The sequence below is a fragment of the Hypomesus nipponensis genome, chromosome 12, assembly GCF_054491055.1.
Source record: "Hypomesus nipponensis isolate SF chromosome 12, ASM5449105v1, whole genome shotgun sequence".
Taxonomy (NCBI): Eukaryota; Metazoa; Chordata; class Actinopteri; order Osmeriformes; family Osmeridae; genus Hypomesus; species Hypomesus nipponensis.
Window position 1 is genome coordinate 13,508,723 of NC_140372.1, and position 24,945 is coordinate 13,533,667.

Consider the following 24,945-nt stretch of genomic DNA (forward strand, 5'->3'; position numbering starts at 1 on the left):
AGAACTTGCATACACATATCTGATTAACATTTGCACAAATCTAGTCTAATATAAAGTGTGCTATTTTTTGGTTGTTGCCAAATATGATACATCGTACTCAACAAGCATTCAAATATGTGCACCAGATGAAAATAGATTCAATTTCAATTAGGAAGCACACAAGAACAGCTGTGGATTAATGGATAAGGATTGTAGTAAGTTGAATAGTTTTTATGTAAATAGGTGTACAGATATTTAATTAGACAATCAGTTATTAAACCTAGCATTAGCCATCAAAAAAAAAGATGCAACTTACTACGATCCTTATCCATTAATTTATACTACCAAGACTGTATTACGGTAACCGAATAATGTTTCAATGTTGCTAGGGGTGCTGAGGGTTGCTGTTTAATTGTAACTTGTATAACTACATGCTCTCATAGTTCTTCCCTTTGGCACTTATTTTGATTTTTTTCACGTTTCATGTTTGGCTACCCACAATGGTTGAGGATATCTTGGTGTTATGATCAGTGACCTTTGCACTTTTTTAAAGCTCTTTTTTGGAAGTCCTTTGGATAAAAGCGTCTGCTAAATGAATACATGTAAATGTTAAATTATTACAATATTCGATATATATCTTGATATGTTTGCATTTGCTTTTAAATAATAAAAAAACATGAATTTTCTTTAACCCCCATTAGAAAACAACAAAAACAATTTAGATAGAGCAGCTATGGTTAAAAAGTACAAAATGTGTATAACAAAATGTGTACAAAATGTGATGAAAAGGGGACGCAATATTGGATGCTCGGCGCGTTCTTTTAGTCCAGTCATTTTACGCCAAAATGGGGGTCAACCTAGGAAAAATTGCAACAGAAGGAAACTGATTTTGTATCCTTATTATGTCCTGAGCAAAGTCAAAAAAGGGGAAATTTATCGGATTAGTTTCCCATTAGGGGAAAGTTTCGAAAAAGACCCAAATTTAGCCTATTCATTCTTTTTCTTATGTGAATGGGCTAAGAATGTTAACCTTTAGATATAGCTATGAACATTACTGAGTTGATTACTTTTTTTTTTTTGTGGTAACATGAGCAAATGCTCCATAATAATGTATTCTCTAATTTGCATAAATACCACAACATATCTAAACATTGGATATAGCCAGGTAAAAAAGTCTTGTAGAATCTTGTTGACATCTTACAGTAAAAGACTATAGAGGCAAACAAATGTCACCATAAAGGGAAGAGATTCAGTCATTCATTCAAGGTCCACTCAACTGTCAATCAACTGTCACTAAGCTGTCACTCAGGGAAGATTTCCTTTTATATCTCTTACATGGATTATTCAACCTACATTAATAAAACATACCTGGTGATCAACTACATTTTATTGGGAACATCTGGATGTGTGTTGAGCTGTTATTGGTGAAACGACCCACCCCAAACCCCATCTCTGCAATAATAATTAATAAAGGCTGGTTTAGTACTTATCCTGCTCATGGGTAGCCTAAATGGGTTCCATTCAGACCTTAAAATTAAGTATTTTACTGTTATATGTCAACAAGATTCAACAAAAAAATTTCACCTGGCTATACCCAAAGTTTAGTTCTGTTGTAGTATTTATACAAATTAGCATATACATAATTAGATTATGCACCGTTTGCCCATGTTAACAAACTATTAAACTTGTAATACATTTTCTGTTTGTCTTGATGCAAGTAAACAACTCAGTAATTTTCATAGGGATATCTAAAGGTTAAATTATTTACCCTGTGAATAGGGGAGAGGGGGGTGATTTGGGAACCATATGAGAAATTGGTCATGGGACCACACATTTTTGAAGAGTCAGTCATTTTACTCATCCTGTGTAGAAGAAAGCCTCAGAGCATGAAAAGTAAACACATTTGAGTTCAAAAAACGTTTTTTTGCCTTCCAAAGTAACATTTCGATCAAGGTTTTTTGATTGTTGTGTCTGAACAGTTATAGACACGTTTAAAAACATTTCACACATGTTTTAATGCTTCGGTAAGCTACACAATGAGTCTACATAGCTAGCACGATTTTAGCTCAAAACTGCTGGATGATGCATTTTTTCCAAAAACGGGGTGATTTGTGCCAAAGGGGCCTGGTGTAAGTTGTGTCAGATTTGTGAAGAGAATTGCAGTCAATTTGGTCTTCATTTGAATTTCATTTTGTTCTGAACATGTGTTAATGTAAATTACATATAAATAGAATTGCTTTTTTTCTCATTTGAACTCAACTTTGTTCTGATGTGTTCATGAAGCCCTAGGCCTTGTTTAAGAAAATTGACCTTCGATACCAGACATCCCAAGTCTCCTGGAAGTTCCGTGAGTCTCCCGCATTTCAATAGCGGCTCCCTGACGGCCGCAAGTGCTATACAATCTCCTGGAAATCGGGGATTTGGTATCTAGAGCAAGCGAGAGACTGTCCAATGGTCATTTCTGATCGAGACAGGTGCATATCGCCCGTCCTGATTGCGTCCCGGGGGTGGGGGCTGAAATGAATCATGCAGGTTGGGATGCCTGTGACGTGCTCATGTGGCCCAATAGGCTTGTAGAAAATCAGCCTCTGATGTTGTAAAATAACTTTAAATAATAATAAGTAATTTAAAAAAAATGTGTCTAGCTTTTATATAGCATCACATCACTGAGATGAAAATATACTGTTTTACTTCAATAATCAATAGCACAATTGACCCCAATGTATTCTCTCTAAATGCACAACGCCCCCTATTCACATGAGAAAAATAATGAATAGGCGTATGAATACTGTATTCCTATGAATAAACGCCGCCCTCTGATAAATGCCGCACCAAAAATGAACGTTGTGGGATAAACGTCACCCCGAATAAACGCCGCACCAAAAAATCTGAAAACAGTTATGTAATTGATGAAATTCAACCCAAGCATTTATTACACATGTACATAACTTTCTGCACAGATTTCTGTTTGAAAGCTAGGCATGCTGCTTCAGATTTCTACACAATGTAGAACACTTGTATTTGAGACAGTTGTACTACCAACGCACACCTAATTGATAGCCAATGAGAAAGGGAGTTGCTGCACTCATAGACAAAGACAAGAGGAGGTTAGCGGTAGTAGACAAAATTAAACCTGCATTTTTAACTGCATGATTCATTTGTCACAACAAAGTTGTCTATGGTTGCACTGCAGCTACAATTCCCGAAATCTCTCTTACTAATTAAATGCGGCCATCGAATAAATGCCGCCCTCGAATAAACGCTGCACCAAAAATGAACGTTATTTAATAAACGCCGTGGCAGAAATACAGTAGGCAATATCTGGGTCTTTTTTCAAACTTTCCCCTAATGGGATTCTTCTGTTTATATTTTTTCCTTACTCAGGACATATTGAGGATACAAAATCAGTTGAGTTTGCTTCTGTTGCAATTTGTCCTACCCTTTTTCATAAAATGACTGGACCATTTGGGAAAGTATGGTTTAATTAGAAATATTTGATATTCGCAATATTTTCTAATTTTACATCATTGACGAAATTATTGCAATATTATCTCTAATGTTCGATATATCGCGCATATTTGAATATCATTACGACTGATTCAATTACTTTTCTTAGTAAGAGCAATAACTATGATCAGCCACAGTAACATAAACACATGGTCTGCTGTGCATTTGGTAGACATCCAAACTCACAGCTTAGATGTACACTACAACACAACTAATTCCATTACATCTAAAGGAATCACCTCTAAATATACCACATCTAAATGTATCACATCTCAATGACATGGTGTAGTAGAAAAACATCACACTGTTGTAATTATGAAGATGGGTAATGATTATGGATTATGTGATTGTAATCACTTTTTTACCTTTATATGCTGTATTACTGAAAACCAGATGCAAAGCTGTTGACTGATTAGTATTGCCACTAATATGTAGAAGATATGAAGCCTAAAGTGCAAATCTGGATATTTAGGGGCTGAGGGCGAGAGAAGACTGTGTTTATATACTTCTTCCATAGAAAACTACAAGGCCCAGATATCAATGGACAGATTTACGACCCTACCCTCAGCAATCCAATGCAGCTGGTCTTCAAGGCCAGAGCAAGGCCAAAAAATATGAGAGTTTTCTATGTAACTGTAATCTGAAGCCCCTAGGGTAAGAGACCAATAGTGTGAGAAATGCATAATGTATCTGTGACAAACAGTGTTATACCAATAATGGTAACATAGACACACTTTCATGGCGGTTGCTAGGATATGTTTATACTTGTCGCTGCAGGAGGTTTTAGACCATTTCAACTGTGGAGGTCAAGCTGGGGCCAGTTACATTAAACATTATTGCTCTCATATAGCTGTCTTTACAGCAGGCATTATCAGGCAAAATATGATGTTTATAATTATTAAGATTTTACATTTAAGGAGGGCCACAAGGGGGTCCAAGTTTCTTGTCACAGGGGCACTTCCCAACCCACTCCCCCCCCCCCCCCAAGAAATGCCCCTGTGCAGTACCACGTACCATTCCAGAAGTAGATCCAAACTCTTCCTTTGGGTTAGGGGTTAAAGAGATGTGAATGTAATTCATGCCACATTTGACGAAGCCATTTTCATTTTTTAAATAATTGTTCTTCAATAGACACTTTGCAAAGTCAAAACAATATTGATAAAACTGCCACCCCAAAATAACTGCTGGACCCACCTGACCATCACATGAAAACATTTCTGGCTATGCCACAGGTTCTAGACTACCAAACATTTAAACAAGACAAATTTCTGAAAAATACTTAGTCGGGTAAAACTAAATAAAATATACTCTCAAAACATTACGTACAACTTGCTGCCATCTTGGAACCACTCTTGCTCCAGTAATTTGGGTCTTCAAGGTCCCTCAGTTCTTCTTAATGAGAAAAAAGAATGAAGGCTCTTGTTCCTGTCCCTTCTCCATCTGTTTCGCCTGGGCTGACGGGGCTAGCTGGCCGGGACGACTGTTGGTGTGGATGAACCAGCCAGGAAAGGCGGCAGATTCGAACCTCAGCAGGCCTGTTCCCGAGACTGCCTTCATGTAAAACAGGAAACCGAGAGCATCCTGGTCGCCTGGTGGAATCATCTTCAGCTGCTTCTTGTCACATGTCTGATGGCCAGGGACCCAGGAAGTAAACACAGTATGTTATGATTACTATCCTCGCAGTTCTGAAGCAATAATCACCACATAAATGAGGGTATCTCTTCACCTCTATCCGCAGAGACACCGTGTCCCTCTCCTTGCCGCACTTCAGATAGCAGTTGGAGTCGGTGAAGTTGAGCACCACGGGCATTCCCTTGAACGTCCCATCGACGCTGTCCGACGCGTAGTAGTAGATGGTCATCATCTCTGCTCGGGGAAGATGCACAGCGGACCGAGCACACACACTGAGTAATCCGTGTCTCTAGGAACATATGTGTTTGTCTGACGTGTGTGGGGGTGTCGTGCCAACATGTTACTTAACGCAATATGGGTTTGTTAGGGGTCATGTGGGGGTGTACTCACCTGGGTTAGGCGACATGTAGGGGGCAGATTTGGGGCAGGATGACCTCAGGTAGAAGTGTGTCTTCAGGTGTTCAATGCAGATGTTCTTTCTGTCTCTCTCCAGCTTTTTGAAACTCTCCCCTCCTCGTGCCACTGAGAGGACAGACAGACCCACTTCAAAAAGCAACTTTCAACAGATTCCTTTTGTGTCCAATCTTTTTATATTTGGATTCATACAGTCAATGAAAGTGTTTCAAAACATTCCTGGAATCATTTCTTGACTGCCCATTTGAAGAATAGGAGTATCTTCATCACCCTGGTCAGAACGAAAGTTACAACTTTAACATCCATCAAACCTATCCCCTGAAACATGACCCCCTGACCCCTGATCCGGGACCCTTAAGTTTGACAGTTGAAAAGAGAGCGGCCTTACCCAAAGTCACCTTGCTGGAACCCGCCACCACCACAACATCGTTGAATGTGCACCCGATACCCCCGCAGTCATGGCAGGGGCTCCCCGAGTCACAACCGCGGCCCCTCACAACCGAAATGGTGGTGTTTGTCATGGCAACCAGGACCATGTCCACTCCTTCCCTCTCGTCGGAAGCCCCTCCCTCTTCGGGGTTCTTGGCATCACCCGTGCCTGGACACATTCCTGGCCCCTCTTCCTTCTCCACCTCTTCCTCCAGATCCTCCTCCCTCTTCATCTCCAGACTGAAACTGAGGAGGGTTGACTCTTTGAAGAAGGGGCAGAGAGAGCCCCTGTCTGGGCACAGTAGGGTAGGATGGCCAGTGTCACTGTTGGGGTGACCTTGGTGGACTGTCTGGAGCCAAGAGGGGACAGGGGGAACAAGGTTGAGGCAGAGTAGATAGACGGAGAGAGGACGGAGAGAGAGAGAGCCCAGGGTAGCAACAGTGATAACATCTTGATCTTTCTGCTCATCACTGTCTGCCTGTCTGTCTCTCTCTCCCCTCCTCTCTCTCTCTCTCTCTCTCTCTCTCTCTCTCTCTCTCTCTCTCTCTCTCTCTCTCTCTCTCTCTCTCTCTCTCTCTCTCTCTCTCTCTCTCTTCTCTGCCTCTTGAGGGGTTTTTCCAAGAGTGACTCACCAGTATTGGGGCTTCCTCAATCAGCATGTCAGCAAACCCCTCTGGTGTGATGTCCTGCAGACTCACTCCGTTCATCGTCAGAATCTTGTCACCCTTCCTAACACACACACCAGGGGCACAGCCAGAGTAGCATTTTATGGGGGGTCCCATCTTAAAATGATATGTCCGAATCTATCTGTCAGTCTATCTATCTATCTATCTCTATCTTACTATCTATCTATATCTCTCTCTCTGTATATATGTACATATACAATTCCTTAATTTTATTGTAAGCAATCCAAAATATGTGTGTGTGTGGGGGGGTATGTAAATTACGCCCCCTAGTGGCCATGCTGCTGCCCTAGACACACACATGCACATAGACACACATGCGTAAATGCATGCAAACACACACACACACATGTACAGACACACACACACATGTACAGACACACACACACACACACGTGTACACACACACGTGTACACACACACATAAACACAAACACGTGTACAGACACAATACTGTGTCTCACCTGCTTTTACAGTAGTATTATTGAATTGTTTATATATGAATAAACGAGTGGAAAACAAGAGACATGAATGGTGAGCCCATATGAACATCTGTCCTACCTAGCAAACCCTCCATCTCCTCCTCTTGTCTTCAGGACCGACTCCACCTCGTAGCAATGCTTCCCATCCTGCAGGGTGTGACTGATGGACACCCCTCCCTGGACAGACTGTGCAAAGTACTTCCCAAATGAAAGACACAATTTCCATTAACCAGAGAACTGGCTGGTGAAAGCTAGTCCCTCTCATGTTGCTTCGCTGTTCCGCCATCTGACAACAGAATAATATGGTATAGGCAGAGGTGAAATCATGAAGAGAGAGAGGATGGGAAGGCAGAGGAGAAGAGGAGAAGAGGAGAGGAGAAGAGAAAAGAGAAAAGAGAAGAGTGGAGAGAGGAGAGGAGAGAAGAAGAAAGAGGAGAGAATATGAAAGAGGAGAGAAGAAGAAAGAGGAGAGAATATGAAAGAGGAGAGAAAAGTAAATAAAGCAACAGAACGGAGACTGGAGGTCTTCCCCACCTTGGTCTCCATGTTGTCACTCTTCAGAGAGGTCGTCTGGGTAGAGAGCTCTGCCTCTAGCCTTTTAACAGCTTGTTGTGTGGTGTTGACACAACACAGGGACGTCTGCTCTCCAGGCCAGCCCCCAGATTAGAGAGGAACAAGGACTTAATGACAGGGGGAAGTTGGAGCAGGGGGAACTGCAGGACTATTCTCAAATTGCAGAAGTGAAATTGAACAAGATAAATGTTTATGAACGGTCAACGGTTCAAAACGGAACCAGGAGATTTGACGAGAGATTACTGGTCATGTAGGGCAGATGAAATCAGACACAACAATCAGGCACACTCACACGTGCCCACCTTCCTCTCCATCCCCCATTGATCAAGTGTGGTCAGCCCAGAATTGCGTTGCGAGTTGGTACAGTCCCTTTCCCAGCTGGCGTCATACAGAAAGCTTTGTCTAATGTTTGTATTTCTGAGGGCATCCAACACCCTTCTCACTTCCTCTCCCCGACAAGTCTCTCTCTAAGCCACACACACACACACACACACACACACACACACACACACACACACACAGACACAGTCTGTGGATGTGTGTGTGTGTGTGGTTGGGGGGGTTGTACAAATATGTTCTGAATTCCCAAACTATAAACACCCCCCCCCCCCAGCCGCCCCCCACAACCTATACAACCTGTACAACTTCTGCATTTTGAAACGTTTTTATGACTGCAAGCTCTTGAGCACAATGGTCTCTGTGTGTGTGTGTGTATGTGTGTGTGTGTGTGTGTGTGTGTGTGTGTGTGTGAAAGACAGTGAGAAAGACATATATATACATACATTACTGGTTACAAGTTTTAGAACACTGAAATTGTTAAGAGTTGTAATTGTAAATGTATTCAGATCCATGACTAACCTACAAAAGTACAAAGGTCAGAGAAAAACTGCCAGTGGATAAAAAAAAGGTTGTGGGGTCCGGTAACTGTTGTTGATTACTTACATACCCTCTGAGCTGTATAAAACAACATTTAAACATTGGAATCCTGAAAGGTGTAGGTCTTTCCTTTATAGAAAGAAAGGCAAGGTTTCAGTGAGTACGGTTTCCTACACCATCACAAAAGACTTACAGGAGGAAACTGACAGGTACTGGTGGACCCCAATACCAAGAGAATCAGAAAACTCGTTTTGTGAGAGTTTCTTGAAAGTCAATAGCTTGTGGTTAGTGGGCGGTAACGAGCGCGCAAGAGAGAGCCAGTGTGAGACAGCGAGAGATAGAGAGAGAGTGAGAAAGAGAGAGAGGGAGTGAGAAAGTGAGGGAGAGAGAGAGGGAGTGAGAAAGTGAGGGAGAGAGAGAGGGAGTGAGAAAGTGAGGGAGAGAGAGAGGGAGTGAGAAAGTGAGGGAGAGAGAGAGGGAGTGAGAAAGTGAGGGAGAGAGAGAGGGAGTGAGAAAGTGAGGGAGAGAGAGAGGGAGTGAGAAAGTGAGGGAGAGAGAGAGGGAGTGAGAAAGTGAGAGAGAGAGAGAGGGAGTGAGAAAATGAGGGAGAGAGAGAGGGAGGGAGAAAGTGAGGGAGAGAGAGAGGGAGTGAGAAAGTGAGGGAGAGAGAGAGGGAGTGAGAAAGTGAGAGAGAGAGAGAGGGAGTGAGAAAGTGAGGGAGAGAGAGAGGGAGTGAGAAAGTGAGGGAGAGAGAGAGGGAGTGAGAAAGTGAGGGAGAGAGAGAGGGAGTGAGAAAGTGAGGGAGAGAGAGAGGGAGTGAGAAAGTGAGGGAGAGAGAGAGGGAGTGAGAAAGTGAGGGAGAGAGAAATGAGCGAGTTTCATGACTGTTCAAAATGGCCTCGGGCCAGACCCAGACCTGACAACAGGTCCTCCTCTGCCCACCACGCTGTAGTCAGTCACGAGCAGCGCTCTGTTTACACCACAATCTCCCTCTCCCCCTCATACTCTCCTCACTCCGCAACACCCCCCCTCTCCTTGCCGGCCCCAACCCCACCCCGTCTCCTCCTCCCCTGCTCCCCCTATCATCCCTCCCCCCATTCTTCACTCCAAGTCTATTTTCAGCTCCCCCCCAGCTGAATGGCCAATAGGAGGCCAGAGTATATTCAGTCGCCGGGTGGGATTGGGTTACAAGTGAGCTACGGCACTGTGTGACGGCGTGCGGGTCGTCTGCCGGACCTCGTTTCTGGTCTTCGGTCTTCACACAGCTCGAGGTATGTATGGACATCTGTGTTGGCACATGTGCCCATGTGTTTGTTTGGCGTCGGTGTTGGCCCATGTCCGTGTTGGCATTCGGGCTGGCGTGTGTTGGCGTGTGTCGATGTGTGTTCTGGCGTGACTCACAAGCTTCTATGGACATTAGTAGACCTTCGACAGCCCAACTCACAGATTGTACGGTGAACCTTCAAACCGTGAACACAACCGCAAAGGATGCAAATGTCGATGGTCACCTCAATGTTTGTGGATCATTGGAAATGCGGCGAAACAATTATGCATAACAAAGGAATGACGACCTTAGACTGGTGTGGTGTCATTTCCAGTATATATCGAGCTACTGTACATAAATAACTAAATCCTTATTGAATCACTCATATATTACTTTACTGTGCTTATACTAAAAAACCAAATCCCCAAACACATACATTCACTTGAGAATCATCATATACTCACAGTCAACGGAGAGCTTCAAAGATTCAAAGAGTAAAATAGCTGAGCTGAAGGTTCTTTTATACTAACATGTTAAGAAGTCCTCTCTCAGGTTGAACACACAAAGACTGATAGGGGTTCAGTGGCTTTCTTAACATTGCACCGGAAGCGCTCAGCATGCTGTTTCTCTGTCTCTTTGCTGTTTGATCTCTTCGGACATTCAGGAATGAGAAGAATACAAGTTAGGAGATAGGAAAAGAACCCATGTGTGTTAACCAAAGAGACACATCATCCCCCCCCTTGACCCCCCCCCCCCCCATATGTTGGGCATGTTACATGTTTCTAAAGCTGCAACATATCTGTCATCTTCATGCTGACAAGATTTCCTCCGACGTGCACATGTTCGGATGTTGGTTAAAGTTTTCAGTGCGTCTGAGACACAACTTCTGTGGTGTGTGTGTGTGTGTGTGTTTCAATAGGGGATGCTGGACGTGCTGATAATAGGAGGCGGGCCTCACGCCTTGACCCTGGCCACTCTGCTCTCCCACCCCCACCACCCCCCCTCTGACCCCTCAGCCCCCCGGCCGGACCCCCAGCCTGGCCAAAACGTACCCAGACGGGGCCTGTCCAAGAGCAGAGGGAGGACCAGGAGGAGAGCGCCGTCCAGTGAGTCTAAAGTAGCCCCCCGAATCCACGCATCAACACACACAGCAGTCCCATTGAGCTTCCTAGAAACACAACAACAGTTGAGCCTGTTTCTTCACTTCTCGCGTTGACGGTGCTCCTGTATACAATCATTGAGGTTTTGCTTCTTGCCTGTGGTGTTACCTGCCTGTGGTCATACTAGAGCGAGCTTGATTCGCACGAATCGCGTCCCTACCTCGCTGTTCACAGCAGCTGAATTCAAGCAGGAGTTGGATGATTGTGTGTGTTGAAGGGCAGGCAGAGCAGCTCTCGTCGACAGAGTGGGTCCTGGACAGCACCCCCGGCCCTCCATGTCCCCCCAGCCCCCCTGGGCCCCCTTTGAGTCTGAGAGTAGTAGACTCTTACGGAGAATGGGCCGCCCTCTGGGAGAGCCAGTTCGCCGCCCTCAACATCCCCCACCTCCGCTCACACACCCTGGTACACACCGACCCCTTCGACAAGGTACCCACACACACTGACTCACACGTACACTGTAAATCCCCACCACCACCACCACACACACACACACACAAACGCTTCCAGCCCGGAAACCCCCCCGTGCCTGGCCCCACTCTGCAGGCAGCGCTGCGGCAGTTCGTGGTGGAGCAGGGGCGCGGGGAGGAGCTCCACAGCTTGCCTGACCGCGCTTACATCCTGGACCAGCACACCTTCTTCAACGACAGCCGGCTGGGCAGGAAGGAGAAGCAGAGGCTGGGGCTGAATGCTCGCCCTCAGGAACGCCTGTGCTTCAGTCTGCCTGGAGCTCAACTCAGCGTGGATTTCTTTAGACAGCAGGTCGGACCGGCCATGGACGTGTGCGTGTGTGGGAGAGTGTTTGGGAGAGTGTGTGCATGCAAGAGTGTTTCTGTGGGTGCAAGACTGTTTGAGTGATGTCTCTGTATCATATGGGTGTGTGTGGTGTGTGTGTGTGTGTTTCAAGTATCGGAGCACGTAGTGCGGTGACCTACTGAAGATCTGTGTGCCTGACATTATCTAACAGGATAGTTGCTGGTTTAACAGTACAACTAATTGTTTAACCACAGAAACACATCTAACAGCGGGCCACGTTAATAGGATTGTGTACGGTGTACTGTGCATGCAAGTAAACTGCATTGTGTGTGACTTAAATAATAAACGTGTTAGCATGGTTGTGTTGTGTCTCACTCTCTCAGCACTAGAAGGACTAAAGCCAAAAATGTAAATAAATACAAGACTGTAACCACTGCTGTGTTGTGAAATACCTTAATTGTCTGATGTGGGCTGATAAAAGATATCTTTAATGGCTGATATGGAATGAAGAATGGCGGCTTTATTCATTCACAGTAAAAGATAAATGCATGTTGCTTGATATGAGATCTTTACTGACCACTGGGAGCTGCAGGTGGAGAGGTACGACCTGAACAAAATCCTGCTCAGAGGAACAGTGGAGAGCATCGTACCAGTGATGGAGGACAAGAGGAGGAAGGAAGAGGAGGAAGGAGAGGATGAGGAGGGGAAGGAGGAGAGGACGAAGGAGCAGGATGGGATTGAGGGGGAAGAAGAGACTAAGGAGGAGGTGGGGGGGAGCAGAGAGGAGAAGGGGGTGAAGTTCTTCAGAGTCCACCTCCGCGGCGGGACCGTCCTGGAGGCACGGAGGGTTGTCATGGCGACAGGACCCACCCGGTCCCAGATGGCGAACATTCCTTCCTGGGTGTCGGCCATTCAGGAGAGCTACCCGGAGGACCGCCTGAGACACACCGTCACCCTCATGCACCCCACCTGCTCACGCACACAGGAAACAGGAAGTGAGAGACGGCTCTCACCTGGTAGGTTTGAAGACTGTGTCACCCCAGGCCAGGTCTTTCTGAAAACAAAATGACATGAGTGTTATCAAAGTATTAAATATAACGATTCATCAATTGTTTTATGTTTATGGAGATTATATAATTTATAGGGGGCAGCCCAAGTAAAGTGTTGCTTTTATGTATGATGTTTATATCATTTATTGAAGTTGCAATTGATCTCATGTGAGCTTTTTGACATCAAGAGCTAAGAAGATCTGAAACAGTAATCAGACTCAAATACTGGTTGTCTTCATCAGTCCGTTAGATTTTTCCACAGCTACTGAATCATTAGTTGGTGTCAATGGGGGACAGGTGCTGTTTGGCAACCAATTCTCTACCCGCAAGAAAGGGAATAACTCACAAATTCCTAAGCTTTAAAGTTTTTAGTCTAACTTACTATTTTTGCTCATATGCCTTGAACTTCAAGAAATGAAAAGTGCATTATAAATAAAATGTATTATTATTATTCCTTTATTTTGGCGGACACAAAATGTAATGCTTTAACTACATTGTAGTTACATCGTATGTTGCAGTTACAGCTGCAAGTGTGTGTGTGTGTACGTTCGTCCAGAGGCCTGCGTCGTGTGTGAGCCGGGAGAGCGGGTGATGGTGGTTGGCGGAGGCCTGACCAGCGCTCACATTGTCTCCACGGCGCTGTCGCTAGGCGCGAGCCATGTGGCATGGGTGATGCGTAAACACCTGCAGGTGAGACGGCATTCCACCTATCCACTATGCTCCCCCTGGCTCATCCCCCACACCAACACCCACTCACCCAACCTCGACACCCCCATACCCCCCAGCTGAAGCAGTTCGACGTGGGGGATGTGGAGAGTCTGGTGGGGCGCTACTCCCACGTGGAGCACGGCATCAAGCTCGATGGACGGGCCTACCTCAGGCAGTTCTACAACCAGAGCAGCCTCCACAAACGCCTGGCCATGATTCGCCAGGCCAGGAAGGGCGGGGCCGTCACCCCCGAGGCCTACGCCCACCTGCAGCCCTTCATACAGAGTGGGCGTGTCTCCGTCAGAGCGTACTGTCAGGTTTGTTTGATTTGGGCTGTTTTTTTTTTCTTCCCGATTCAAGGTGCACTTGATTTATCTCTCGTCCACCTCCCAAACCAGGCACACTATTTGAAACGCTCCACATGTACTGAAGAATGCGTTTGTCCGTCCCCTTCCCCCACCTTCCAAAGGTCAGCGAGGCCCGCTGGAGTTACAGGGCCCAGGCCTGGAGCGTGGCCCTGACCCCGGAGGGAGACAGCTGGGCTGGGGACAGAATCTGGCTGGCCACGGGCTGCAAGCTGGACGTGCAACAGGACCCCCTGCTCTCACACATCATCAAGGACTTCCCCATACAGGTGGACGAGGACGGAAGGAGGAAGGGGTGGACTGGATGGAGGGAGGGAATGGATGGATGGAGGGGGGAGGAGGGAAGGGATTGGAGGGGGGTAAAACATCTATTGTTGGTCATATTTTGGGGATTTAAAGTCAGCAATCCTTATCCCACTAAACTGTAATCATGACTTTGTGTGGGCGCTCACTGTTTGCAGGTGATAGATGGCTGGCCCTGTATCGGGGAGAGTTTGTGTTGGTCTCCAGGCTGTCCTCTCTACCTAATGGGCCAATACACAGCCCTCCAGGTGATGTATCTCTAACACCCACTAACTCTTCATAAAGACCTTTCCTTAACAGAATAGCCCTACAGGTGACAATGTAAACCCTTGGACAGTGTCCAACATCCAGCAAAGGAACACTATAAACAAGACAGAATATGTAAGGAAAATATGTTTTACCCCCTTTTCAGCTCTCTATGTTTCCACTGCACGCCTTAATTCTCAATTCCGATTTATTTATCAGATCCGATTTTTGGGCGGTCTGTTCCCATAGTCATTTTAAATGTGGCTAATATCAGATTCCAGTGTCAATTAGTCGCGGTCCTGAAATGCCCCGCAAGCAAAAAATAACAAAAACAAACACCTTACATGTAAGACGTTCTCACACCTGTTGGAGGACAGTGAAGTACGTTTTTTTATATAATCATCTTCTGTGGAAGCCAGCGAACGTGTGAGCAGGTTATAAGACGAGGAGAAAAACAGATGTTCAAGTCAGAGGGGTCACATGAGGAATTCCTTTTTCTAGAAAAATGATCCGGTTTTATCTGACTACCTTACTATATTACCATAGAAATAAAACATTGATGATACAAAGCGTTGTTTCATAGTACATAGAACCTTTTTAGACGACACTCGTGGTCGATACAATAGATTAATCATGCTACAGGTTTCACTAACCCGGCAGCGCGCTTCTGCTTTCCCGCGCACAGGTTGGTCCGCACGCAGTGAATCTGGCTGGAGGACAGGCAGCGAGTATGCGCATCGCCAAGGATATCCTGGGGAATCCGGAAGTGGCGGCGGAGAAAACGCGCACCGAGGAGTACGTTCAGCATATGCACGGGCTGATGTGGTTGTAATGCCTATGCTCTGGTTGTGATGGTGACAACCGGGACAACATCACGAGCCCCGCCTTGAAACCCGAAACCAGGTGGTCGTTCCGCACAGTACAGACTGCACAGTCACGACAGGTGCATTGGCAACAACAATAAAACAGTTTTTGAGTTTGGTCGTCAACCTCAGCGAATGTTAGTGTAAAGTGATTTCGATGTACAGGGCTTAAAGGTATTGTTAGAAGTTATCTTATTCTTGGAAGTGCAAGTTTTTGTTGCAGACTCTGCAGACTTCGACCCTCGAAAACGTTGTCAGGTTTGTTTATCTATCCTACAGGAATTAATCAGAATGACTCATCAAACTGTGTAGACCTATGTATTTGCCCAATTCAAATCTATTAAAGTTGCATTTGACCAATGTTCATTGTTCATGATCGTTGATTTTATGACGCAACAATATTTACAGTTTAGATTTACTTTCCGCCTCCACTATTCACGGCGCACTCCCGAGATAAAGCTGTTATGATGCGAGTGAGGAGAGCAGAGCGGGCGGTGAAGAGCGTGGAACAGGCGGAGGGAGTCGGAGCCCGGGTCAGACGCAGCATAGGGAGACAGGAAGTGAGTGACCACTGCCCATGAACTCTTGAACTCTTGAGCCCTTCACCTTAACTGACTTCTGAGGGTCTGTAAGAGCTGTGTGAACGATATTGTTTAGTTGCAGTAGAACAGGCTTGGGGTGGTTTAAGACACCTCACATCCACAGCTGTTTCTATTTTCCAGCTGAGGAACCTGGACCCCTTCCTGATGCTGGATGAGTTCTGTGTCAGCAAGCCTGCAGGGTTTCCTGATCATCCTCACAGGGGCTTTGAGACGGTAAGACCCCCCTAACATCCTGAAAGGACTGAGAGCTCTAATTACCAATTAACAGTTTGAACTGAAACTTTAAACTTCAGTGGTAGTGGTATACGCCACACTACTAGGAGGCACTGCAACAACATACACAGTGATAGCTGTGCATTACATTTACATGTATTCATTTAGCAGACGCTTTCATCCAAAGCGACTTCCAAGAGAGAGCGTTACAAAGTGCATAGGTCACTGTAATAACAACAAGACCCAAAAACATTGAGGGCAGCCAAAACATGAAGCACACATGTGAACAACCAAAATAAGTGCTTAAGGGAAGAACCATAAGAGCATGTAGTTAAACAAGTAACAATTAAACAACATGAATCGCTATAAGTGCAAGTGTACCTGTAGAAAAGCCAGCAACAGTAACAAAAAAAAAAAAAAAGATTTCACAGCGAGTACAACAACTTAAACTAGTTACCACTAACCAACAACAGCAACAAGTCTCTAAGCAAGAGTCATTGTGATCCTTGAGGAAACTAACATTGGGTTCAGCAAACCATTCCTAAGTACCGTTGACTCCCGGAACAAGTGCGTCTTGAGCCTTTTCTAGAAGGAGGAGAGACAGTGTCTCTGATGGAGATCCACCACCACCATGATTCCACCACTGGGGGGCCAGACAGGAGCAGAGCTTGTTTTGGGACCGGGCGTTCTTGAGGGAGGTCAGTACCAGGGTTGTGAATCTGATGTGGGCCGTGATGGGTAGCCAGTGGAGGGAGATGAGGAGCGGGGTAACATGGGAGCGTCTGGGTAGATTGTAGACAAGGCGGGCCGCTGCGTTTTGAATCCTCTGAAGAGGGCGGGTTGCGCATACTGGGAGACCGGCGAGCAGTGAGTTACAGTAGTCCAACTTGGAGATGACAAGTGCTTGGACTAGCAGCTGGGGGAAGTGCTCAGACAGGTATCTCCTGATCTTCCGGATGTTGTAGAGGGTTAATCTACACGACCGGGAGACTGCAGCAATGTGGGCCGTGATGGAGAGCTCGTCATCCATGATAACCCCAAGGTTCCTGGCAGAGGATGAAGGGGTCACCGTCGCAGATCCCAGGGTGATTGAGAGATTGTGGGAGATGGAGCGTTTGTCTGGGATGATGAGAAGTCCTGTTTGGGCGAGGTTCAGCTGGAGGTGGTGCTCAGTCATCCAGGAAGAGATGTCTGTGAGGCAGGCCTCAATCTTAGCTGAGATCCCCGGATCGCATTAGAGACATAGAATGTATGCACCTTCCTGCCAAAGTAAATTCTTTGTCTGTGCAAACTTTCATGGCGATTAAACCCCCTTTCTGATTCTGATGCTAGGACAGTTAAATATAGTGCCTTATGTGGATGCTTAAATTATTGAGTTGTAATTAGTCAAACCAGTTTTGTGTAAATGTCTCACGTAATAACAGGAGGTTCATAAAACAATTTTTTTTGTTATTGTGGATCTGTTTGGGCTTAAGAAAAACACGATTTGTGCTATCACCTGAGACTGGTAGTCTACCCGTGACTGTCAGCAGATGGCGCTAGTGGGATGAAAAACTGGGCAAAGCTGTTCGACGACTTGATCAGTAGATACCGCACCTTTTAGTATTTACTGAACTTATCGTCCAAAAGTAAATGTGTTTTTCCGATTTTAAGAAGTTTAGAACTGTTAGTGTTTAGAAGTTGACAGGAAAATGTCAGACCAGGACACAAAATAAATTAAATACATGTAAGAATCGGAGTCGATTCAACCATAAAAGGCGTATTATTGTATTTAAAAGAAGGGCATCAGGCTTCCAGGAAATATCCAGTATGCTTCAGATGTGGTGTTTGTCAAGCAGAGTGGGTTTCTGTGGTCGTCTGTGATTCCCTTGCCTGACTGAATATATCCAGTCTCCACCCAGCATCCATCCTGTTCTCTCACACGCAACTCACACACACATACAACTCCCCATGCAGCTTACACGCACACACAGATGCAACATATACACTGGAACAGCTACAACCACTGGGCCAGGGTGTGTGTAACAGTAATGTGACTTCTGAAGTCTGTTAAGTCTGTAATGTTATAGTGTCAAGTCAATCTGAACCAGACGTTTTCCACTCTTCTCCTCCCCTCTCCTCTCCTCCCTACTCCTCTCCTCATCTCTGACCTCATCTCTCTTCTCCTCCCCTCCTCTCCTCCTGTTTCCTTCCCTCTCCTCCCCTCCCTTCTCCTCTCCTTCCCACTCCTCTCCTCATCTCTCTCCTCATCTCTCTTCTCCTCCCCTCCTCTCCTCCTCTCCTCCCTTTTCCTCCCCTCTCCTCCCCTCCCTTCTCCTCTCCTTCCCACTCCTCTCCTCATCTCTCTCCTCATCTCTTCTCCTCCCCTCCTCTCCTCCTCTCCTCCCTTTTCCTCCCCTCTCCTCCCCTCCCTTCTCCTCTCCTTCCCACTCCTCTCCTAATCTCTCTCCTTATCTCTTCTCCTCCCCTCCTCTCCTCCTCTCCTCCCTTTTCCTCCCTTTTCCTCCCCTCCCTTCTCCTGCTGTGCTGCAGGTGTGTTTACTCTTAGTCGTATGATGCACTGAGGTCACAGCTGTGGAACCAGTTCACTGGAACCACTGGACACCAGCCCCCCCACCCCTCCTATCCTAACCAGCCTCCCCCAAGCAGATGTTGGCCCCCTGACCGCTAACACCCACCCAGCACTCCTCTTCATGTTACCCCCAACGGCGTCCTGGAAGTGAACACATGCTAGCTTGACAGTGCCCTGGAACTGGACCAATTGGCCCTTTCTCCACAAGTCTTTGAGAGATAAACTTGACCACAGGAACTGACCCCAGAACAGCCACATTCCCTAAACTTATACCCCGCTGTTGCTCTGGACCGAACACGGTTCTGTGTATTTATGGAACGTTCTTGACAGTATTATGGTCAAATAAGTCCTGCAGTCCTGTATATATTAACTTAAGTCAGCATATGTTCTTCTCAAGGGAACCTTGCTGTGGAAAGATCTACAACAGGTTTGCGTGTTCCTCAACAAAAAGCCTGCTGTGCAAAGTGCAAGAACATGTTGGACCCATCCGTTTCCAGAGTAAGATTTGACTTCCAGCTATATCCCTTAACCAGTTACAGAACAGTGTGTGTGTGTGTGTATGTGTCTGTCCAGGTAACCTACCTTCTCCAAGGTGAGTCTGCTCACGAGGATTTCTGTGGACACTCTGGACGGCTGAAGCCTGGAGACCTGCAGGTACTCCTCTATTGGCACACACACCACGCATACACACACGCGCGCACACACAACACTCAGGATAGGCTAACCCCTGCCGTTCACCATACACCATCCTTGTGAGTAAAATAGAGGCACTTTCGAAGGTGTCAAGTTTACGGTTTTAAAGTTTTTGTTCTGTCTCTCTCTCTGTCTCTCTCTCTCTCTCTCTCTCTCTCTCTCTTTGTCTCTCTGTCTCGTTCTCACACACACTGAACTAATGAGAAGTGATGCCTGTGGGGCGTTTCCTGTGTTCTCATAGTCGTAAACCCAGTTTCACACACAAACACACACATACACGCCACAATGTGCTGACTCAGCTGTAGAAATGCTGCTTGTTGAACACAAACATCTGAACCACAGGAAGAACCTTTCAGTGGGACTGCCACGGATCTTCCCATTCGCGCGAGAGTGTGTTTATGTGTGCACGTTTCACGTTGGTATGTGCATGTGTCTGACTGGCTCAGGGCCCCCTCTTGTATCTCTACGGTGACGTCGGCGAAACGTCAAGCAGATTTACAATTAGAGTGAGAAATCGTGTGGTTGTTTCTCCTGGTTGCGTGCGCGCGCATGCGTGTATGTACGTCAGTGGATGACGGCTGGCCGGGGTGTGGTCCATGCTGAGATGCCTGTGTCGGACGAGCCCCTCCACGGACTGCAGCTGTGGGTCAACCTCCGGGGGCGGGACAAGATGGTGGAGCCAGCCTATCAGGAGCTTCGGAGCAGCGAGATCCCCAGACCTTGCAGGGGCGGAGTCACGGTGGCCGTCATCTCAGGAGAGGCCCTGGGGGCACAGGTCTCCCCTCGTCATCATGCTGACGCGTCTCTTCTCCTCGTCGTCCTTTTCATCGTCCTCTTCCTGTTGATCCTGCTCCTCTTCTTTCCTAATCCTTCATCTCCCCCCTCCTCTCCGCGTCATCCTCTTCCTCTTGCTCTTTGTTCTTTTCCTCTCCGGTTTTCCCTCCTCCTCCCGCTGCTCCTCCTTCCCATTTCCTCACGTTCTCCTTCGCCTCTCCTGTTTTCTTTGCTTTCCTCCTTGCCTTTCTTCTTTTCTCTTCGTAATGTTTATGGTCTGGCCTCAAAGTGACATCAGTACTGTAAACAGGAAGTGGGAGGGGAATCCTGGGGTTCTTCCTGGAAACGTTGACGTCTTCAAACGTGGATTGGATTTAGGGTGCGGACTGGTCTGCCAGCTCAAACATAACAAACACCATATCCTGGAATTTCATATTTCTCATTCTGCAAAAAACCAATGTGACCACATAGTCAAAGAAGCATGGTCTGGTGCTTGCGCCCAGATTGATTACCTCGTATAACACTGTATTAGTACATAAAAGTACTTTATTGATCCCCTAGGAGAATGAAAGACGAAGGAAAAACCAATCAAGGTTACCAATCAAGTTATAGTCTGTGTAGGTCACCTGGGTTTGAAACCTTCTGGGATCACATGACAATCAGTAGCATGATGATTTCAGCAGGCCTCAAACCACCTCAGCTGCTTCAGTCTGGTTTTCCAGCTGTAAGAGCCCCCCCCCTTCCCCTTGTTCTCTCTCTCTCTCACTCACTCCATCTTTATCTCTATCTCTTCCATCTGTCTCTGTCCGAAAATCAGTAGCATGTGTTTTGGTAAAGTACCTACCATGTACATGGATTTGGTTGCTCTAGGTCAGGGGGTTCCCAATCCTGGTCCTCGGGCCTCCCAGCCCTGCATGTTTTAGATGTTTCCTTGTTCCAACACACCTGATTCAAATGAATGGTCGTTAGCAGGTTTCTGCAAAACTAGATAACGACCCATTCATTGGAATCAGGTGTGTTGGAGCAGGGAAACATCTAAAACATGCAGGGCAGGGAGGCCCGAGGACCAGGATTGGGAACCCCTGCTCGAGGTCATACAATGTTTGTGCATGTGTGTGTGTGTGTGTGTGTCTAGTCCCCGGTGTACACCAGGACTCCCACCCTCTACTTGGACTTCACACTGCATGAAGGAGCTCTTCATGTTCAGCCAGTCTCTCCAGGTGCTCATCTCCATCCCGACTGTACACATGACATACACCACACAGCATCTCGTACCACGTATAGTGTATTATTTATTGTTATCTATAATTTAGGACGTTTTAGTATTAGGGTTAGTAAAGTCGATTATTTATTGCCATCTGTATATTTAGGAAGTTTCACTTATTTAAGCTCAGCATAGATGTAAATTATGTTCTGTGTACAATATGTATTGCTATGCCAGGTGCTTGCGTTGTCTTGTCCTAAGAATTTCAGTGCCCAGTCTGACCTTGTGTTGTTCTGTGTACCTGACAAATAAAAGACTTGCACTTGAACTACCATATCTATATCATGTTGACGGCCTAGACACAACATGTATTTGAGTATACACAGACAGTAAATCGTATTCTGTATGCGTGATGGTGAGGAGGACAATGTCTCAGCAGAGGGCATGTTGAGGAAAAATTCCCAAACTGAAAGAACTTGGCTTCCTTCATTGTGTGTGTGTGTGTGTGTGTGTGGTAGAGTTGTTTGTCTCTTTTTGTTTGTCCCATTTTAAGGACTCTGAGATTCAACCATGCCAGTGTGGTCAACCCTGGTCACGACACACACTCCTTGTGTAACATGGCATACCCTATGCAGACATGCACACACACACATCCACACACAGACACACCCACACACAGTGACAGTCTTTGAAAGGTCATCCATTGAGAACTTTAAGTAATTTGATCAAGGACCACTGTCAATACCCTCCTTGTACTTACTGCACACACAGAGACACCCACACACAGAGACAGACACCCAGTCTTCTGAACGGAAGACAGTTTGCCAGTATAATGTGCTGTGTAATCCTCTGTGAATCAGAGGAAGCTGCTTGTTGGCAGATTCCTACAGCCTTTATTACTGTAATGGAATCAAATTGTGGAATGCTTCTTCAGACACAGTGTTGCATGACAGAGAGACTGGATCATCTCATTGTGAATACCCGTCGAGGTTCAAACCGTTTTTGTTGTTGTTATTTACATATCGGTCGAGTTTAACAATGTGTCTTTTTTAATAGGGTGGACCGCGTTCATCTACTCCCTGTCTGGGGTCGTTCACGTGGGTGAGTTCTGGGCTGGACTGGGGTTAGGGTTCCTTTCTGGGTGTCGTGTTTTTTTTTTGCCGTTCAAACTAAAGCCCAGCCAGAGTCCAGCAGACACTCCAAGTTCTGGAACATTCTCCCTTCCTACTCACAACCCCCTGCAGGTGCACCTATCTCCTTATTTGCTCCCGCTTTCCACCCCCTCTCCCTCTCCTTCTCCATCTCCCTCTTGTCCGCCTGCCCCTCCCCTCCTGTCAGGAGGTTGTGTCAGAGTTAGGAGAGCCTGTGTGATCTCCAGCCAATAGCAGCAGGTTTTACCCAGGAGGATACCATGCAGGATTCTATCCTGTTGTGATTCACGCAGACAGGAAGACTTGATGACTTCCAGCTTCACAGAACGCAACCACACACACACACACACACACACACACACAGAGACTTTCTGTCAATGCCATACTTGTGTACTCTCTTTCGTTTGGTTTCCCTGTCCCTTCCCTTCTTCTTTCTCGCCCCCTTTTTTCTCTCACAAACTCTTTCTTATCTCGTCCTCACTACATCCCCACTTCCATTACTCTCGCCTATGACTCAGGCCTGTTGCGCTTACGTAAATGCCAACTAAGGGTTACCTTTGTTTTGGCTGCCCTTCCCTCCCCACAGGTCCTGAGGAGGAGCAGAGCAGGGTGGAGCCGCACCACACGGTGGTGCTTGGAGAGGGGAACTGTGTCAGAGTGGAGAACAAGGTACAGCAGGCCTACTGTCTGCTTGACCAAGGCGGGTATCGAACCCGGGCCTGCTTGAGGAAGGACATGTTCTAAAGCTGAGATCTTTTCTTTGTACATTAAGGCTCCGGAGGAGTGCCACTTTGTTCTGATCGCTGGAGAGCCCATCAAGGAGCCGGTCGTGCAGCAGGGTGGGGTTCCGTGCCTGGGCATAGCAGGGGCGGTTCAGGGAGCCCGACATTCATCAAGGTAGGGTCCATGCCCAGTCACTGGTTGATGATGTAACTGGTTTCTCCATCTTGTTCCTCAGGGCCGTTTGTGATGACGTCAGAGGAGGAGATCAGGCAGGCTATCAGAGACTACCAGGCAAACACCAATGGCTTCGAGAGGGCTCGGGGCTGGAGGTCAAAGATCAGAGACACAGTCTGACTCTCACGCACCCCGTGGTGCTTACACTGCATGTTTCCCCACGCAACATTATTTGCAATGACAATATTTGCTTTGCTCGTCGTATTTGATGTGATCCATGTTATATTTGCATATATTCACTGATGAACATGCCACTGACAATGTTACTGACAATGAAAAACGCGTTGCTGTATTCGAAAATAAACTAAGTTTAAGCTATGCATGTTGACTTGTTATGTGTCTGTGATGGGTGGGGGGAGGGGGGTAGACTCTCCTCTCCTTGTAAACATGGAGAGAGACAGGCAGGGTGTAAGAGGGGAGGAGACAGGTGGATGATGAGAGGGGAGGGGTGTCGAACAGGAGGGAGAGGGCTGGTGGAAGGGAGGGGTGTAGAACAGGAGGGGACGGGTCGGGTAAGGGAGGGGTGTAGAGAACAGGAGGGGGAGGGATCGGGTAAGGGAGGGGTGTAGAAAAGGAGGGGAAGGGGTCGGGTAAGACAGGGAAGGGAAGGGAGGGGTGTAGAACAGGAGGGGGAGGGTAAGGGAGGGGTGTGGAGGCGGGGTAGGACGGGATCTGGTCACATGTGGATCACATTTAAACCACATGTGGCAGCTGCAGTCTCAGACCTTCTGGGGCTGTTGGAATAGCGTGCGTGTGTGCGAGCTACGAGCCCAAAGCTGTGTGAGAAAGCCAGGAGAGGCGAGCACTGTGTGTGACAGAGCATTAAACATCCACGGACGGACATACTGACGGACTGCTGAAAGACCGGTACGGGAGAAGACACAGACAGCAACAGGCAGGTAGGCAGTCCACTGACACACAGACAGTCAGACAGTAGACTGACACACAGACAGGCAGACAGTCCACTGACACACAGACAGACAGTAGACTGACACACAGACAGTCAGACAGTAGACTGACACACAGACAGTCAGACAGTAGACTGACACACAGACAGGCAGACAGTCCACTGACACACAGACAGACAGTAGACTGACACACAGACAGTCAGACAGTAGACTGACACACAGACAGTCAGACAGTAGACTGACACACAGACAGGCAGACAGTCCACTGACACACAGACAGACAGTAGACTGACACACAGACAGGCAGACAGTAGACTGACACACAGACAGTCAGACAGTAGACTGACACACAGACAGTAGACTGACACCCAGACAGGCAGACAGTAGACTGACACCCAGACAGGCAGGCAGTAGACTGACACACAGACAGACTGACACACAGACAGACAGACAGACAGGCAGGCAGGCAGTAGACTGACACACAGACAGGCCGGCAGGCAGTAGACTGGATCTGGACCAAGACACAAGCAACGCTAGAAGATCGTATCGTAAACGTATCGACCAGCCAGAGAATCTCTGGGCCT

The 24,945-nt window shown here is 46.7% G+C and overlaps 3 protein-coding genes across 3 annotated transcripts; 2 read left to right on the forward strand and 1 right to left on the reverse strand.

Annotated features, from left to right (window-relative positions):
* Positions 1–4,499: 4,499 nt before the first annotated feature.
* LOC146261278 (uncharacterized) lies at positions 4,500–7,727 on the reverse strand. Its single transcript, XM_084668135.1, has 7 exons — positions 7,662–7,727; positions 7,207–7,325; positions 6,595–6,691; positions 5,921–6,311; positions 5,509–5,640; positions 5,213–5,352; positions 4,500–5,112 (listed from the first exon to the last, which is right to left on the reverse strand). The coding sequence occupies exons 1-7, from the start codon at positions 7,671–7,673 to the stop codon at positions 4,870–4,872; spliced, it is 1,134 nt and encodes a 377-aa protein (XP_084524261.1). The 5' UTR covers positions 7,674–7,727; the 3' UTR covers positions 4,500–4,869.
* Positions 7,728–9,781: 2,054 nt separating this feature from the next.
* LOC146261279 (uncharacterized) lies at positions 9,782–15,648 on the forward strand. Its single transcript, XM_084668316.1, has 10 exons — positions 9,782–9,847; positions 10,760–10,946; positions 11,218–11,426; positions 11,544–11,759; positions 12,346–12,769; positions 13,359–13,492; positions 13,588–13,827; positions 13,980–14,144; positions 14,337–14,426; positions 15,110–15,648. The coding sequence occupies exons 2-10, from the start codon at positions 10,763–10,765 to the stop codon at positions 15,254–15,256; spliced, it is 1,809 nt and encodes a 602-aa protein (XP_084524442.1). The 5' UTR covers positions 9,782–9,847; positions 10,760–10,762; the 3' UTR covers positions 15,257–15,648.
* Positions 15,408–23,766, forward strand: pir (pirin). Its single transcript, XM_084668317.1, has 10 exons — positions 15,408–15,545; positions 15,696–15,847; positions 16,010–16,102; positions 19,248–19,328; positions 19,936–20,142; positions 21,277–21,361; positions 22,402–22,446; positions 23,083–23,165; positions 23,269–23,335; positions 23,455–23,766. Exons 2-10 carry the CDS (start codon positions 15,752–15,754, stop codon positions 23,571–23,573), a joined length of 876 nt encoding a protein of 291 aa, XP_084524443.1. The 5' UTR covers positions 15,408–15,545; positions 15,696–15,751; the 3' UTR covers positions 23,574–23,766.
* The last annotated feature ends 1,179 nt before the right edge of the window (positions 23,767–24,945 follow it).

Excerpts from the sequence above, each read along its gene's own strand:
- LOC146261279 (XM_084668316.1), top strand. The coding sequence starts at position 10,763 with ATGCTGGACGTGCTGATAATAGGAGGCGGGCCTCACGCCTTGACCCTG. Across the intron at positions 10,947-11,217 it reads CAGGAGGAGAGCGCCGTCCA|GGCAGGCAGAGCAGCTCTCG; the intron begins GTGAGTCTAAAG and ends TGTGTGTTGAAG. Across the intron at positions 14,427-15,109 it reads GCCAATACACAGCCCTCCAG|GTTGGTCCGCACGCAGTGAA; the intron begins GTGATGTATCTC and ends TCCCGCGCACAG.
- pir (XM_084668317.1), top strand. The coding sequence starts at position 15,752 with ATGATGCGAGTGAGGAGAGCAGAGCGGGCGGTGAAGAGCGTGGAACAG. Across the intron at positions 15,848-16,009 it reads GCAGCATAGGGAGACAGGAA|CTGAGGAACCTGGACCCCTT; the intron begins GTGAGTGACCAC and ends TCTATTTTCCAG. Across the intron at positions 23,166-23,268 it reads GTGTCAGAGTGGAGAACAAG|GCTCCGGAGGAGTGCCACTT; the intron begins GTACAGCAGGCC and ends TTGTACATTAAG.
- LOC146261278 (XM_084668135.1), bottom strand. Across the intron at positions 5,641-5,920 it reads TTCCAGCAAGGTGACTTTGG|TGGCACGAGGAGGGGAGAGT; the intron begins GTAAGGCCGCTC and ends CTGTCCTCTCAG. Across the intron at positions 5,353-5,508 it reads CTACATGTCGCCTAACCCAG|AGATGATGACCATCTACTAC; the intron begins GTGAGTACACCC and ends TTCCCCGAGCAG.